The sequence below is a fragment of the Theropithecus gelada genome, chromosome 18, assembly GCF_003255815.1.
Source record: "Theropithecus gelada isolate Dixy chromosome 18, Tgel_1.0, whole genome shotgun sequence".
Lineage (NCBI taxonomy): Eukaryota > Metazoa > Chordata > Mammalia > Primates > Cercopithecidae > Theropithecus > Theropithecus gelada.
Window position 1 is genome coordinate 24,072,290 of NC_037686.1, and position 16,955 is coordinate 24,089,244.

The 16,955-nt window shown below is 45.2% G+C and overlaps 1 protein-coding gene and 1 pseudogene across 3 annotated transcripts in view; one reads left to right on the forward strand and one right to left on the reverse strand.

The window, feature by feature from the left end:
- Nucleotides 1–321: 321 nt before the first annotated feature.
- On the reverse strand, nt 322–706 carry LOC112611603 (annotated as a pseudogene).
- Nucleotides 707–14,515: 13,809 nt separating this feature from the next.
- The window catches only part of RNF138 (ring finger protein 138), a 40,042-nt gene continuing 37,602 nt past the window's right edge, over nt 14,516–16,955 (forward strand). The window contains exons 1-2 of one of the 3 annotated variants that reach the window (XM_025365368.1): nt 14,516–14,976; nt 15,432–15,618. In XM_025365368.1, coding sequence (XP_025221153.1) covers nt 15,509–15,618 — 110 coding nt within the window. In that variant the 5' untranslated portion in view covers nt 14,516–14,976; nt 15,432–15,508. Of the gene's footprint in view, nt 14,977–15,343; nt 15,619–16,955 lie in introns of those variants that run through there. The other 2 variants (XM_025365369.1, XM_025365371.1) reach the window with 2 other exon arrangements.

The window sequence follows — 16,955 nt, forward strand, 5'->3', positions numbered from 1 at the left end:
CTGGGCATGGTGGTGCATGCCTGTAATCCCAGCTACTCGGGAGTCTGAGGCAGGAAAATTGCTTGAACCTGGGAGGCGGAGGTTGCAGTGAGCTGAAATTGTGCCACTGCACTGCAGCCTGGGCAACAAGAGCAAAACTCTGTCTCAAAAAAAAAAAGTCCATTTTTTCATACAGCAGTTGGAGAGATCTTTAAAAGCGTCAATCTGATTGTGCCATGCCACGTTCTCACTGCTTAAAATGCTTCCAGGGCCTCCATTGTTTTCTTTGTTGTTGTTTGTGTGTGTGTGTGTGTCCACGAGTCAGTTTCTTTGTAAATATATATTACATCTCTAGAAAAAGAATCCCAGGATTTTCCCGCCTGTGTGTTTTCGTCTTGCTTCTTCATGGTCCATGATGCCAGCTGAGGTTGTCAGTACAATGAAACCAAACTGGCAGGATGGGAGCAGATTATTCTGCCATTTTTCTAGATCTTTGAGTTGCACATCAAATCTGGGGCTAATCACTCCACACTTGTTTAGCCTGCCTGTGAGGTTCACAATTTTCCCAGCTCTGATCATCAATGATTTCAGACTCACCAATGTAACCATGCTTCATTATCACAGTTAGAAACCGGATGATGACTTTGGAGCATGGCCCAATAAGAACCTGGTGTTTGGCATTGTTGATTCTCTTGAGAGCATCAGCCAGGACATTTATGTGCACCATTGTGGTGATGTGGAAAGATGGTGGAAAGAGGTTTTTTGTTTTTTTGAAACAGGGTCTCGCTCTGTCTTCCAGGTTGAGTGCAGTGGTATGATTACAGCTCATTGCAACCTCGACCTTTTGGGCTCGAGCCATCCTCCCACCTCACCCTCCCTAGTAGCTGGGATCACAGACATGCACTACCATGCTGGGCTAAGTTTTAACATTTTTGTAGAAACTCTCACTATGTTGCCCAGGTTGGTCTCTAACTCTTGGACTCCAGACATTCTCTTGCTTTGGCGTCTCAAAGTGTTGAGATTACAGGTGTGAGCCAACATGCCCAGCCTCCATCATTATGAGAATAAATTCTAAAGGCCCTTCTATGCCCTTCCATGCCCTTCCAAACCCTTCACAGCCTGGTCCCTGCCTACCTCTCTAACTTCATCTCATTCCACTCTCTCCCTTGATCCTTATACTTCATCCACATTGTTAGGTTTATTAAACACACCAAACTTACGGTGAGTCCTGTATCTTGGCACTTTGTATTCCTTCTGTTTGAAAAGCTCTTCCCTGGGAGTTTGACATGACTGCCTTCTAAATTATTCAACTCTCAGCTCAAATGTCATCTTCTCATAAAGGAATTCTCTTGTAATTCCAGTCAAAGTCACTCCTCCACCAAATTTGTCTATTGTTTTATTGTAATGTCTCCATAACTGCACTAGAATGGGAAGTTATCTTATGCATTTATTTTCATTTTTATTGTTTATTTCCTCTCTAGAATATACATTTTTGATTGCAAGTATTCACCACTAAAGTCTACAAAATCTGAAACAATGGCACATGTCAGGTACTTAGTAAATATTTCAGCTGTCTAATCTATCATGAGAACTACTGATGATATATACGCATATACATCATCAGTGTGTGATGATAACACATATATAAAACATCCAACATGAAGCAGGAGGATTGCTTGAGTTCAGGAGTTTGAGGCTATAGTGCACTATGATAGTGCCTGTGAATAGCCACTGTACTCCAGCCTGGGCGACATAGCAACACTTCCCCCCATTTTTTTTTTTTTTTTGAGACATGAAATCCCAGCACTTAAGACAGAGTCTTGCCCTGTCACCCAGGCTAGAGTGCAGTGGTGTGATCTCAGCTCAATTCAACCTCTGCCTCCCGGGTTCAAGCGATTCTCCTGCCTCAGCCTCCTGAGTAGCTGGGATTACAGGCATGTAACACCATGCCCAGCTAATTTTTGTATTTTAGCAGAGGTGGTGTTGGCCAGGCTGGTCTCGAACTCCTGACCTCAAGCGATCCACCCACCTCGGCCTCCCAAACTGCTAGGATTACAGGTGTGAGCCACCTCGCCATAAAACCCCATTTTTGAAAGAAGAAAAAAATTCTAATATTACCAGTAATCAAAGACATTAACTTGACCACTCTAATCATGTACCATTTTTCTCTCTTAGCATAATGTGTGGCATAGTGTTACCTCTAATAAATTTTTTTCTTTTTTTGAGACATGGTTTCACCTTCTCACCCAGGCTGGAGTGCAGTGGTGTGACATGGCTCACTGCAGCCTTGACCTCCCAAGCCCAAGTGATCCTCCTGCCTCAGCCTCCTGAGTAGCTGGGACTATAGGCACACACATCTGGCTAATTTTTAAAATTTTTTGTAGAGACAGGGTCTTACTATGTTGCCAAGCTGTTGCAAACTCCTGGGCTCAAGTGACCCACCTCAGCCTCCCAAAGTGCCGAGATTACAGGCATGAGCTACCAGGCCCAGTCTTCAATAAATATTTTTTGATTCAGTCTATTAGCAAAATTTCTCAATTAATAATCCCTCATGAAAGGATGATATGGCATATTGTGCTGGTGATAGTGGTATAACTTACACATTTCAAAGCAAGTTGGTAGTGATATCTTACCTCTTGGCCCAGTAATTCTACATCTGGAAATATTTCCTGGCACTCTAATCCAAATGGAATCTATATGCAGGATGAAATTTATTGCAACACCATTCATAACGACAAAAAAAGGAGTGGTACGTAATAAAGTCTAATAACGGTTAAATAGTGGCACTTTTTTATTGTTACTGCCATTAGATAAGTGAATATCCTTCCTGTAGGATATAGCTTAAAAATAGTAATAATAATAATAAAAAAGATTGGTGAATACATCATTCATAGCTGGGCATGGTGGCATGTGCCTGTAGTAGTCCCAGCTACTTGGGAGGCTGAGGCATGAGGATTGTATAAGCCCAGGAGTTCAAGGCTGCAATGAGCTATGATCATGCCATTGCACTCCAGCCTGGGCAACAAAGTGAGACCAAATCTCTAAAAAAAAAAAAAAAAAGAAAAGAAAAAAAAATACATCATTCAGTTTACTGTCAAGTTAGCTTGGGAAGAAATGTGTATCTTTAAATTACTATATTTAAACTTTGCTTTAGTTAGTTTTAATTTAATTCTCATAGAGCAATCCTTGTCACTGCTTCTGTTTTAGGAAATATTTTATTGTTGCCCTAGTCCTTCCATCCCCAACACATCATGTTGTTTCATTCCTCTGTGATTTTGCACACTTTTTCCTCAGCCTGAAATAAATTTCATTATTTTTCTAAAGAGACTTCCTTGACCCACCCAAGTAGAGTCAGTCACACCATCCTTTATATCACCAGTATCCCTTGACCATACATCGATTGCTATAGGTATCACATTAAATGTATCTGAGATCCACGAGATGGGGAGTTCCTTAAGGGCAAAGGTTGAGATTTATCTTTGTAATCACAGGGCTTTACTAGAAATTCAATTCATGTGTCAATCTGTTCAGGCTACAATAAAAAAATACCAAAGACTGGGTGACTTCAGTAACAGATTTTTGGACAGCCAACTTCTCACTGCGTCCTTACATGGTGGGGAGGGAGAGAAAGAGAGATCTCTGGAGTCTCTTATAAGGGGATTAATCTCCTCTCAGGGCTCACTCTCCAGACCTCATCTAATCCTAATTACCATCCAAATGCCCCATCTCCAAATACTATCAAATGGTGGGTTAGGGCTTCAACATATTAATTTTGGAAGACACAAACATGCAGTCCATAACAACATGTTCATTGACTAGATGAATGAATGGCTAAAAAATGGATGAAAATATTCATGTTAGCTTTTCAGTGTACTTTCTTAGTAATAAAACCTACATGGGGAGCAAAATTATAATGAAGAAAGCAGCCGTATGTCTAAATTTGTGCATTATTGTTTCCGGAAGTTAGCACAGTGTCATGCATCTCTGTAGGCACTACATAAACATCTGATAAATAAATTAGTGACTAAGTAGTTTGATAAGCTTACACAAGATGTTCTTCATGAATAATGTCTTCAAGCCAGATGCATTCCTTCTCTTTAGAGATATGCCCATCAAGTGAACCCAACTACAGACAACTTCTCTCCTGGACAGAGTTCTAAAGTAAAGATTTAGTCCAGTGATATAGCTCTTATAGGAGAAGCAGTATTATTTTGTGTTCATTTTAAAGCTACAGTGCTAGTTCTGAAGTACAACTGTATATTATATATTATAGTTGCTGAGTTTAATTGGCTCTAGATGATACAGTGTAATAATCTGCTACAGAGTCAACCTAGGTAACCAAATAAAATGGACTAACCTAGGTAATCAGGTAAAATGAAGAAAATATTTAGCTCTCATATCCACTATGTTTTTGTTTTCGTTTCGTTTTGAGATGAAGTCTCGCTCTGTCGCCCAGGCTGGAGTGCAGTGGTGCAATCTTGGCTCACTACAACCTCCGCCTCCTGGGTTAAAGCGATTCTCCTGCCTCTGACTCCCGGGTAGCTAGGATTACAGGCACGCACCATCACGCCCAGCTAATTTTTGTATTTTTAGTAGAGACAGGGTTTCACCATGTTGACCAGGCTGGTCTCAAACTCCTGACCTCAGGTGATCTGCCCATCTTGGCCTCTCAAAATGCTAGGATTACAAGTATGAGCCACCACGCCCGGCCTATCCACTATGTTTTGATATACCTCTAAGGGTGTTTCACTTTGTGCCTTTGAAACACTCTTAGTAATGTATGCAAGAAGGTCAAAGTCTTATAACAAAATCATACTGTCCTTTGACAGGATTTCAAGGATGTATCCTCCAGAAATTTTGGCCTTGAGGCATGCTGGTTTTACAACTACCTTAAAGAGAGGAACAGTAACTTTCTAATTTAAAAAACTTAATAAAGTGATCAAACTCTTAGAAACAGAAAGCAGAATGGTAGTTGAAAGTAGAAAAGGGGAGTTGTTTATGGGTACAGAGTTTCAGTTCCGCAAGATAAAAAGTTTTAGAGATCTGTTGCATAACAAGGTGACTATAGATAACACTACTGTCTTATACACGTAAAAAAGGTTAAAAAAGGTCATGAAACCCTGTCTCTACTAAAAATACAAAAAATTAGCCGGGCGTGGTGGTGGATGCCTATAGTCCCAGCTACTCAGGAGGCTGATGCAGGAGAATGGCATGAACCCGGGAGGCGGAGCTTGCAGTGAGCTAAGATGGTGCCACTGTACTTCAGCCTGGGTGACCATGCGAGACTCCATCTCAAAAATAAATAAATAAATAAATAAACAAACAAACAAATAAGGGTCGGGCGTGGTGGCTTACGCCTGTAATCCCAGCACTTTGGGAGGCTGAGGTAAGCGGATCACGAGATCAGGAGTTCAAGACCAGCCTGACCAACATGGTGAAACCCTGTCTTTACTAAAAATACAATAATTAACCGGGCGTGGTGGCGCAGGCCTGTAAGTCTGTAATCCCAGCTTCTCAGGAGGCTGAGGCAGGAGAATTGCTTGAACCCAGGAGGCAGAGGTTGCAGTGAGCAAAGATCTCACCACTGGGCTCCATCCTAGGCGACACAGCGAGACTCCCATCTGAAAAAAAAAAGGTCAGAATGGTAAATGTCATGTTTTGTGTTTTTTAAACACAAAGAAAAAAACAACAAACAAAAAATCTTAAGCAAATACCACGGCGTATATATAGTTCTATGATACCCAGTTTAGGAAATTATAATTGTCAGTGAAATTTAGGAAAGAAGAAATGTCATCTTACTGGCAAAGTTCTTAGGGTTTCAAAAATAAAGTATTTAAATATAGAGACAACAACTTTACTCTCTGTTGCTATTTTTTTCACCCACTGGTCTCTCTCCAAACTTCGGATGAAGCTTAAAGCACAGAACATTGTTTGCTTGTTTCCCCCACCATTTGCAGTGGTTGTACCATCTCTTAGGTACTTATTGAGTTGCCAGTTATAGTTAGTATCACCCCCATTTTAACTTAATTACTTTTTAAAAGGCTGTACCTCCAAAAATAGTCACATTCTAAGGTACTGGGGGTTAGAACTTAAACATAGGAATTGGGGAGAGAAAAGGATACAGTTCAGCCTATAAGATCTATTACAATTTAAAATTTTTAATATTAAACTTTCTCTGTTCAAATTATTGTGTGGTTTCTATCTCATGATTAGACCCAGACTGATAAATCAGATTGTGTTGATTTTTCCTGAGTACTCTCAATAAGGTACAACCAGAAATTTACATTCTTCCATGGAGATTTTTCTGGATGTGAGTAGAAAAAAGGAAGTTGGGAATTGAGAATGTGGAGGTCCGAATGAAGAAAGTAATCGTTTTATGGACTGAGGTACAGACGTCAAGTTCTTTGATTCACTTCCTTTTCTGTATGTAAGTGTGAAATGCTGAGTGGGAAAGTTTGAGATCCTGGCAACTGGAGTGGGAAGGCATGAATGGAATGGAGGGTTTGGGGAATCTTGGCTCCCTGAGCTACATTAGAGGACCTCACACTGGCTTCCCTCCTGGCAAATCAAATAGGATGTCACTACCAGTACAAAATACATTGGACTGGTATTCAGTACATTACACTGGCTTCCCTCCTGGCAAATCAAATAGGAAATCAAAACCTCACACTGGTTTCTCTCCTGGCAAATCAAATAGGATGTCACTACCTGTAAAAATACATTGGACTGGTACATATATACACACACACACACACACACATACATATATACATGCACACACATCATATATATTATATTTGTATTTATATTATATGTCTGTTTAAATGTAAGTAGAGAGTTTATTTGGGCCAAGTTTGAGGTCTGCAACTTGGGAGCGTAGATTCAGGATGCTGTGAATTCAGATCACCAGGCAATATTTTAGGGAATAGAGAAGACCTCTCTGCCAGCCCAGTTAGTCTTCTTCATGCTGTCCTGATATAAAGTTTGTCAAACAGAGTGTACTGGGATATATATTGCCCCCAGAGTTGCTGCTAAGAAATGGAAACTCTATGGGTGTAGGCCAGCCTTGGCTCTTCAATTTAGCAGCCCTGCTGACCTGACATTTTTGGTGTTTATTTTTAGGAATTTCCCCTAAAATGAAACTGATGGTCAGGTGACTAAGTTTTTATTAGAATTATAGCACTGGGAAAACACAATTTGTATAACAGGTCTGTGATTTATTAAAACCAGTTCTTTGGAGACCCTAAGGTCCTCAGGGCATTTTTGGACTCCAGTGCCTTTAACAAAAAGTGAATTGTAAGTGAGATATATCCATCCTCTCTCCCCCAAACAGGGTAGTCTCCTCTAATGTCCTTTCAGATGCTCCCTTGACAATAGAAATAATCCCAGAAGGCAGTGTCAGAGAAGCTAGATTTGTTGGCAATAGAGCTCTCACTGTTGCAATGTCAACCAAATGATGCCCATGAGATGCTGTGGTTCTCTGCTTTGCTTTATTAATTCTGTCCAGCAACAGATGGTACATGTCCTGTGGTTTCTTCCCCCTTTTCCATGTTCTAAATGGAAGTTTTCATTGTAGTTGTATTTGCTCTCCATTGTGGTATATAACAGATGGTTGATAGGAATTACATTTCTTATTTGGTCTAAGGTTGCAGTATCATGAGATCTCAAAGTTGGACCAGATTAAGACCCAAGTAAAGGGAGAGTTAATTTTTTTTGAGATACTGAACTGGAAAAATAGTGGTCTCATGACCTTGTGACATTGCTGCTAGGAGGGACTTTGGATTACCTCCTTTTGAGAAAATAATAAATGCCTATGTATTGAGGGGAAGGCTGGAATAACTGAACTTCATGTACAGAAGGAAGGGCTTATACGTGTGCTAGAGGGTTCTTCTGTTTCCCTAAAATGTAGGCTTTGTTTGCTTTTTAAAACTGGTGTCAGGTTTTTGCCTCCAGTGTGATAGTGGAACTAATCTTGTTATAGTTGCCTCTGTCCTGGTGAGGAAGCCAGGGCAGAACAATGCCCAGAGGATGTTAGTAAATGTGGAGAAGGCCAGGCGCAGTGGCTCATGCCTGTAATCCCAGCACTTTGGAAGGCCTAGGTAGGCAGATTGCTTGAGCTCAGGAGTTTGAAACCAGCCTGGGCAACATGGCAAAACCCCATCTCTACAAAAATTAGCTGAGTGTGGTTGTGTGTGCCTATAGTTCCCACTACTCAGGAGGCAGAGGCAGGAGGATGGCCTGAGGCTGGGAGTTTGAAGCTGCAGTGAGCTGTGATTGTGCCACTGTACTATAGCCCGGGCAACAGAGCAAGACCTTGTCTCAAAAAAAAAAAATGTGGAGTAAAGGAAAAACAAAAAGGGAAAAAAGAGGAAGGAGGGAGGGAGGAAAGATAAGAAAAAGAAGGGAGAAAGGGAGAGAAGAGCAAGAGAGAAAGGGAGAAAGATCTTTTAGCTTCAAATTTAAATGTTTCTCCCAAAGATTAAAAAACAACTGACCCGGCGCGGTGGCTCACAACTGTAATCCCAGCACTTTGGGAGGCTGAGGCAGGTGGATCACCTGAGGTCAGGAGATCAAGACCAGCCTAGCCAACATGGTGAAACCCTATCTCTACTAAAATACAAAAAGTAGCCAGGCTTAGTGGTGCATGCCTGTAATCCCAGCTACTTGGGAGGCTGAGGCAGGGGAATCACTTGAACCCAGGAGATGGAGGTTGCAGTGAGCTGAGATCGCGTCACTGCATTCCCACCTGTGGGATAGAGCAAGGCTCTGTCTCCAAAACTAACAAACAAACAAACAAAAAAACCAAGAACAGTATCAAAGAAAAGTTGAAATGTGAGATTTGTTTTGTTGAAATCTATTCATCATTACTGATCTAATCTAGGGCTCTGCCTCCTAGGACAGCATAGTTTATTCAGTGAAGCGACTTTAGCTGCATTCTGAATATCTGTTTCACTGTTGGTTTGCTCTCTTTCTACTAACTGATTTGTGTGTTTGGGCAAGGGAGAAGGTGGCTGCCCCACAGCTCCTGTGTTAACATGCCTTCCAAATTAAGGGATTTAATGTAGACTAACTAGAATATCAAAATCTCAGTTCCACAGACTTGGGAGAGAGAGAGTGGCTGTCACAGGCTGGGATTATATTCACCTCTATTCTAATCAAAGGTAACACAGAGGCCAGATCCCACAGGATAAACAGGGTCACTGGGGCTACTCATAGGAACATTGCTAAAAATGGAAGCTGTATAATAATACATAAAATATGGATGATATGAAATTAAATGTCATGAAAGTTCATGTTCATAACGACATTTATGAAGAAGTTGAAATGTAACTGTCTCAAACTGGGGTGAATTCAAAAAGGATAAATTCCTTCATTTTCTATAGTTAATTTAATCTCACTTTTGAACTTCCATTTCAGCTACTTTGTAGAGCTGTGAGGAGAGAATTTAAGCTTACAATGAAAAGTAACCCAGTTCCTTGTCTTTGGGAAGGAAGAACCACTTCGCGGCATTTCTTTCTCACTTGCCTCTCCTCTCCTTCTGAACTGTTGATTCAGCTAGGAAAATGGGACAGGGGCCATTCAGGAAAGCGGAGCTTGCAAGGGTGGTTCAGTACAGGATGATTGATATGGGAAACTAATTACAAAGACATTGAAAGAGCGGAAAGGCCAAGTGCGACAGTGAGGCACATACACAAGGCATTGAGAAAAGGAAGGGCCTGCCCAGCAGGAAGCAGGACCAAAGGAAGTGCAGCCTCACAGAAGCCAAAACTGAGGAAGAAATGAAACCACTGCCAGAAGCAGAGAGAGAGAGAGAGAGAGAGAGAGCGCTGGGCGAGGTGGCTCACAACTGTAATCCCAGCACTTTGGGAGGCCGAGGCGGGAGGATCACCTGAGGTCTGGAGTTTGAGACCAGCCTGACCAACATGGTGAAACCCCATTTCTACTAAAAATACAAAAAATTATCCGGGTGTGGTGCGGGTGCCTGTAATCCCAGCTACTTGGGAGGCTGAGGCAGGAGAATCGCTTGAACCTGGGGGTGGAGGTTGCAGTAAGCCGAGACTGCCATTGTACTCCAGCCTGGGCAACAGGAGTGAAACTCCTTCTCAGAGAGAGAGAGAGAGAGAGAGAGAGACAGAGAGAGAGAGAGAGAGAGAGAGAGAGAGAGAGAGACAGAGAGGGAGGAATAACTTGGTTTTGTCCTTCCTTCCTTCCTGATCTCTCTTTGGTGCTTCGTATTGGCTGAATATAGCCAGATGTCAGCTGGCAAGGGAAACTGGGAAACAGTTTATAAGAGTCAGCTCCAACAACACAAAGCAGAACAGGGAAAGAGATGCGGAAAGGGATTGAGTTGTGAACAAGCAAATGCCTAGGTCAGATACTTCCAGCTACAAATAACCAAAGAACCCACTGAGAATGGTTCAAACTAGAAGGTGTTTAATTAATCTTGATTAACAGATAGGAGGCAGGGCAGTTTCGGGGTTGACTAATTGAATAACTCAACTATTAATACATCAAGAACCTATATATTCTTTCCATCTTTCAACTTTGCCACCTTCAGCACATTGGCTTATCTTTTCACGGCTGACTCTTTGCATGGTTTCATCCTGCTTGCAGCAGTTCCATGTAGCACATATAGACACAGAAACATCTAGATAGGGGAGTAGATTTGTCTTTTTTTTTAAGAGACAAGCTCTTGCTATGTTGCCTAGGTAGGACTCCTGGACTCAAGCAATCCTCCTGCCTCAGCCTCTCGAATAGCTGGGACTATAGGTGCACACCATTGCACCTAGATATTTGTAGTTTTTTGTTATTTTTTTGAGACAGGTTCTCTGTTGCTCAGGCTGGAGCGCAGTGGAGTGATCATGGCTCACTGCAGCCTCGACCTCCCAGGCTCAAGTAATCCTCCTAATTCAGTCTCCTGGGTAGCTGGGATTACAGGTGTGAGCCACCACACCATGCTAATTTCTAATTTTTTTTTTTTTTTTTTGAGACAGAGTTTTGCTCTTGTTGCCCAGGCTGAAGTGCAATGGCATGATCTCAGCTCATTGCAACCTCCGCCTCCCAGGTTCAAGCGATTCTCCTGCCTCAGCCTCCTAAGTAGCTGGGATTACAGGTATGCAACACCATGCCCAGCTAATTTTGCATTTTTAGCAGAGGCAGGGTTTCTCCATATTGATCAGGCTGGTCTCAAACTCCCGACCTCAGGTGATCCACCCACCTCGGCCTCCCAAAGTTTTGGGATTACAGGTGTGAGCCACCATGTCTGGCCTCTAAAATTTTTTTGTACAGACAGGGTCCCACTATGTTGTCCAGGCTGGTCTCAAATTCCTGACCTCAAACTCTTCTCCCACCTCAACTTCCCAAAGTGCTGGAATTACAGGAATGAGCCACCATGCCTGCCTGGCCTTATCTTTGATCATCAAAGAAAAGTACTTGCTGATGCCCCTCATAATAATTCCCTTCACAGCCTTTTGGTCATAATTGAGTCACATACAGACTCATGCTTAAACCACTGGTAAGAGGAAAGGGCCAATCCAGGGAGGGCATGGAGGCTCTGCACCTCTTCCCTCATACCTTACTCCATGCATCTCGTCATCTGTATCATTTGCAATATCCTTTATAATACACCAGTAATCGTGTTTCTCTGAGTTCTCTGCGCTGCTCCAGCTTCAAGTTGCGGTTCCCACAGCCCACTCTTTGGGTTTCATTAATTTGCTGGAGCAGCGCACAGAACTCAGAGAAACACAATTACTGGTGTATTATAAAGGATATTGCTCCAGCAAATTAATGAAACCCAAAGAGTGGACTGTGGGAACCGCAACTTGAAGCTCATTGGTCAGAAGTTCTGGAGGCCCGGACTCGTAAGTGGTGTCTGGGGGTATGGAAGCCAGTCTTGGGAACTGGGCCCCCAACCTGTGGGATCTGACACTGTCTCTGGGTAGGTAGGAACTGAATTAGGGGACACCCAGCTGCTGTCTGCTGCTTGGTGCGAGGGGAAAAACCCCCACATATTTGTTCACAGAAGTCTTCTTCTGTGTTGATTGTTGTGGTGGTATGAGAGTAAAGGTAAAATAGGATTAGAGTTTTCCCTACACAATTGGTTATCGTGGAGCTTAAAGAACTCCATCATGGATGTTAATATGCTAGGTTAACTTCCGATTAACCCTAGTTCCAGGAATGCCCCTAAGAGTTCTTCTTTATGATTCCTTGTGTAAAAAGAGCATGTTCTTAATCATAAATCCTGCCCTTAAGCAAATTATAGGCTGTAATCCACATAGTATTCTTGTCTTTCCCTCAGGGGTGAACTTTAATTTTCCTACACATTATGTATACCCTTTCCTTATGGTATAAAAGCCCTGGGTCAGCAGGATAACAGTACAAAGACCCACCTGTTTTGCTGCTGCCCAAGACCACACTTCCATCCATAAGTTCCCCAGTAAATCACCTGCTACCAGCGAACTCCTGGATTTGTTTGCCTCTTCTTTGGATTTTTGGCTGCTTCTGCATTTGAGAGTCACTTTGCATATATAGCCCTTTCATGGAACAGTCATGTATGTACAGAGTCAAGAGTAATATTAAAAATATTTAGCAACTGGAACCAAATTGGCGCTGGTCATTCAGAACAGACTACTGACCAATCAGGATGGACAAGGCTGAAAAAGACTGGGAAAGTGGTACTGGTACAAACCAGCTGAGCATCAACACTGCATGTGGTACCAATTTACAAAGATACCAAAGGGTAGAGAGTGAAACATGAGCCTCTCTCCTGTTCCATCCTCCAGCTTCCCAGTTCACTTCTTCAAAGGCGATCACTTTTACCAGCAAAACAGGATTTTGAGGGTTTGTAGTAAGATAAAGCCAGGCCTTGTCAAGAAATCAGTATTCTAAATTATTTTATTTTTCTCTTTAGCATATCAAGGTCTATCTCATTTGACTGGAGAGTTTTATTTATTTTTATTTTTTGGGATTGAGTCTTGCTCTGTCACCCAGGCTGGAGTGCAGTGGTGTGATCTCAGCTCACTGCAACTTCCGCCTCCTGGGCTGCTTTTGAGATGTACACTAAAACCCGTTTCCTCCATAACGTTTTCTGTTAAATCCATATATTTCTAATCATTCCATTTCCGATCCTCATTATAGCCATCGCTTAATGCAAAATTTGATACTTTGGCAAATACCATTTTTTCTCTCTCATTCTGATAGATATGTAATAATGTAAACTAGTTGAAAGCAAAGTTCATGACATCTGCGTAACACCTAACAGTGCCAATGTCAACATAGACAATAAATGGCGGAATTGATTTAACTAGTCCCTTAAATGGCTTCTATTTATTCATTTAGACCATGGGGGAGGGTTTTAACAAAGTATGGTAATAAAACCTTTCTTTTCTCTGAAGCTAATTGAATATGCTATATAATGTTCCAGATTTTCCTTAGCTTCTTTCAGGTCATTGTGATCCCATCTTATAGATTTATCCTTTTTTTCTGTTTTTCTTTTTTTTTTTTTGAGACAGAGTCTCACTGTCGCCAGGTCTGGAGTGCAGTGGCACAATCTCAGCTCACTGCAACCTCTGCCTCCCAGGTTCAAGCGATTCTCGTGCCTCAGCCTCCCGAGTACCTGGGATTACAGGCTCCCACCACCATGTCCGGTTAACTTTTGTATTTTTGGTAGAGATGGGATTTCATCATGTTGGCCAGGCTAGTCTTGAACTCCTGACCTCAAGTGATCCACCCGCCTTGGCCTCCCAAAGTGCTTGGATTTCAGGCGTGCGTCCAGCCTTCTCTATTTTTTTTTCTGAGACGGAGTCTCACTCTGTTATCCAGGCTGAACCATCTTATAAATTATCAATTGTGCAGATATATCTGGAAATTAAGGGCTCATCAAACAAACAAACAAAACAAAACAAAAAAACAAGCAAGGCGTGGTGGCTCACGCTTGTAATTCCAGCACTTTGGGAGGCCCAGGCGTGTGGATCACTTGAGGTCAGTTTAAGACCAGCCTGCCCAGCGTGGTAAAACCCTGTCTCTAATAAAAACACAACAATTAGCGGGTGTGGTGGCACACGCCTGTGGTCCCAGCTACACGGGAGGCTGAGGGGGCAGAATCGCTTGAAACCGGGTGGCAGACGTTGCAGTGACCCAAGATCGCTCCACTGCACTCCAACCTGGGAGATAGAGTGAGTACCTGTCTCAAAAAAACAAAAAAAGAATAAAATAAAATAAAACACTTAAATTAGTGAATAACCTTGGTGAAAATCCACGTCCATGCTTCTACAGCATTTCTCTTCAAAGCTAAAAAAAAAAAAGAAAAAATCAAAAATCAACCCAAAGGTGTGGGTAGAAGACTCCATCTGCGACCGTATTTAAGCATCAGTCATGCCGTTAAAGGAGAAAGTAGACATCCTCTCAAGGAAACTTTAATCCTGTCCCCAAAGGATTAAAATCCTATAACAAATATTTGTTTATAACACATCTTGACAAGATCAAAACATTCTGGTGGGGCAAATAGTAAAGACTAAATCTTGAACATTGACGAAAACTTCCTGAAAAGCCCAATGTATTTGACAGGAGAGGTGGCTGGGGTCCCGGGCCTAGGGAGGCAGGGCGGGGAGGCGCAGGTGTCACCGCGGGCGCCCAGCTGCTTATGTCACAATCCGCAGAAGGTGCCACGCGCCGGTTGCTATAGAGGCCGCGCTTCACACCCCGTCCCGGCTCCCAGGCGCTCCCGCGTTCGGTGACGGCCGGGTAGGCTGTAGGCAGCGCGATGCCAAGAGAGAGCTGCTGGCGGGGGCGGGCGAATCTCCCTACACCATGAGCCTCGGGTCCGGCCCCGTTTGGGGCCGATAAGCACAGCGCAGGCCGCCCTCCATTTGCCCCGGGGCCTCGGCTGCGAAGGTAGCGGCGGCCGGACAGGAAGCCCGAGGAAAGCGCAAGGCCGCGTCTCTACGAACACGTGAAGGAAAAGCAGCTCCGTCCACAGCACCGCTTCGGGGCTCCTAGGTGAGGGTCCCCCCCGGCGGAAGCGTGGAGGGGCCGGGGTGCCGGGAAGCGAGGCGGGGAGGAAGTCGCGGACACGGGTTGGGGGCTCGGGGCTCGGGGTCGCGGTGAGGAGAAGAGGCGGGAAAACGGTGAAAAGGAAGACCTTGGGCGAAGACGAGGGCTGAGGGCGGAGCTACAGCCCGCGCCTGGAGCTCGGTGAGGGCGTGGCCTGGGGCGTGAGGCCGCGGCCTGGGGGGGAGCCGGGCTGGCCCACGGCACGCTGCAAGCCCAGCCTCCCGCCAAGCACCGCCCCCATCCAGCCCCTGTGGGAGGAGCCGTGGGAGGGGTCGCCTCTTGCCCAGCGCGTGCGGCAGTCGCGTCTCTGCGTTCGGCCCCGCCCTACCCAGGGCCCCGCCCCCTTCCTGGCGCGCGCCGCATCCTGACGCGATCCCCCTCCCCCCTCCGGGTTCGCGTAGGGAGTCGGGCCCCGGGCCGCCACCGTCACCTCGGCCGCTGCCGCTGTCGCCATCGCCTTGTTTCCCCATCCCCCGCCATGGCCGAGGACCTCTCCGCGGCCACGTCCTACACCGAAGATGATTTCTACTGCCCCGTCTGTCAGGAGGTGCTCAAAACGCCCGTGCGGACCGCGGCCTGTCAGCACGTGTGAGTAGACGCCCCCTCCCCCGCGCGGAGCCGGGTTGTCGCTTAGGCCCGGCCTCCGGCCCGGGACCCTCGGCTGCCGCCTGGCGGGAACCGAGCCCGCCGCGGCCTGCTCGAACGTCGCTGCCCCCCGAGGTCCCGTTCCCTGCCCCTCAGAGCCCCGGGCCGCCCTCCTCCTTAGCCTCGGGGCCCGCTCTGCGCGTCCTGCCCCCTCAGCCCGAGCTCCCGCTCTCCCGCTCTCCCTGGCTTTCGCGCCCCCGGGGCAGTGGCCAGGCCGTTCCCTGCGGCGTCTTCAGGCCCCGGAGGCCCCAGTAGTCTCCGCCAGGCCCGGGAGGAATTGCAGGGAACTTGGAGCCTTTTTGTTTCTTAGCAACCCGGGTGAAGGTTGGGGTGTCGAGTGTCAAAAGCGGCCGGCGGTGCCCGCGCGGGCCCGCTCGCCCCGCGACCTGCCCAGCTTTCAAGTTTCCTCTTTGAGAACCTTGGTGCGTCCCCTCGGTCCAAGAGCTCTTCTGTAACTTCCCCTCAACCCTGCTTCACAGAACACCCTCCAGAGCGTTTTGTTTCGTTTCCAGTCCACTGTGTGTTAGAGGGATCTAGAATGAGTTTTCTTCTCTGGTCTGTGAAAACCGACAGGATTTTCGGGCATTGAAGTGAGCGTTCCCCTTTGTTTTACCTTTCTGCTTATTACTTGATTAATACAAGGGTGGAGAGGAGAAAGGAAGACTTCTGTTACGAGGAATGGGCCGAAAGTGAAATGCTCCCCAGGGTGGGGGAGAACACAAAGGGGCTGGGTGAGATAACGCGTGCGTTTGATTGGCAGGCATATTTACAAGAACTTTGATAAGATTTTATGGACGGCTAGGGTGTGAGTAAGGGTTGGAAAGCGCCCTTCTTGAAAAGGTGTATAGCCCTTCTGACAGACCTGACTGATAATCAGAGTCCCCCGGGAACTTTTTAAGTAAACATACCAATTCCCAGGCTCCATTCCAAACTTACAAAAGAATTTTTGGGCAGGTGGGGCCTGGAAATCTTTATTTTTAAAAAATACACTCAGGCTTGAAAGTTACGTGTGCTTGGCCGGGCGCGGTGGCTCAAGCCTGTAATCCCAGCACTTTGGGAGGCCGAGACGGGTGGATCACGAGGTCAGGAGATCGAGACCATCCTGGCCGACATGGTGAAACCCCGTCTCTACTAAAAAATACAGAAAACTAGCCGGGCGAGGTGGCGGGCGCCTGTAGTCCCAGCTACTCGGGAGGCTGAGGCAGGAGAATGGCGTGAACCCGGGAGGCGGAGCTTGCAGTGAGCTGAGATCCGGCCACTGCACTCCAGCCTGGGCGACA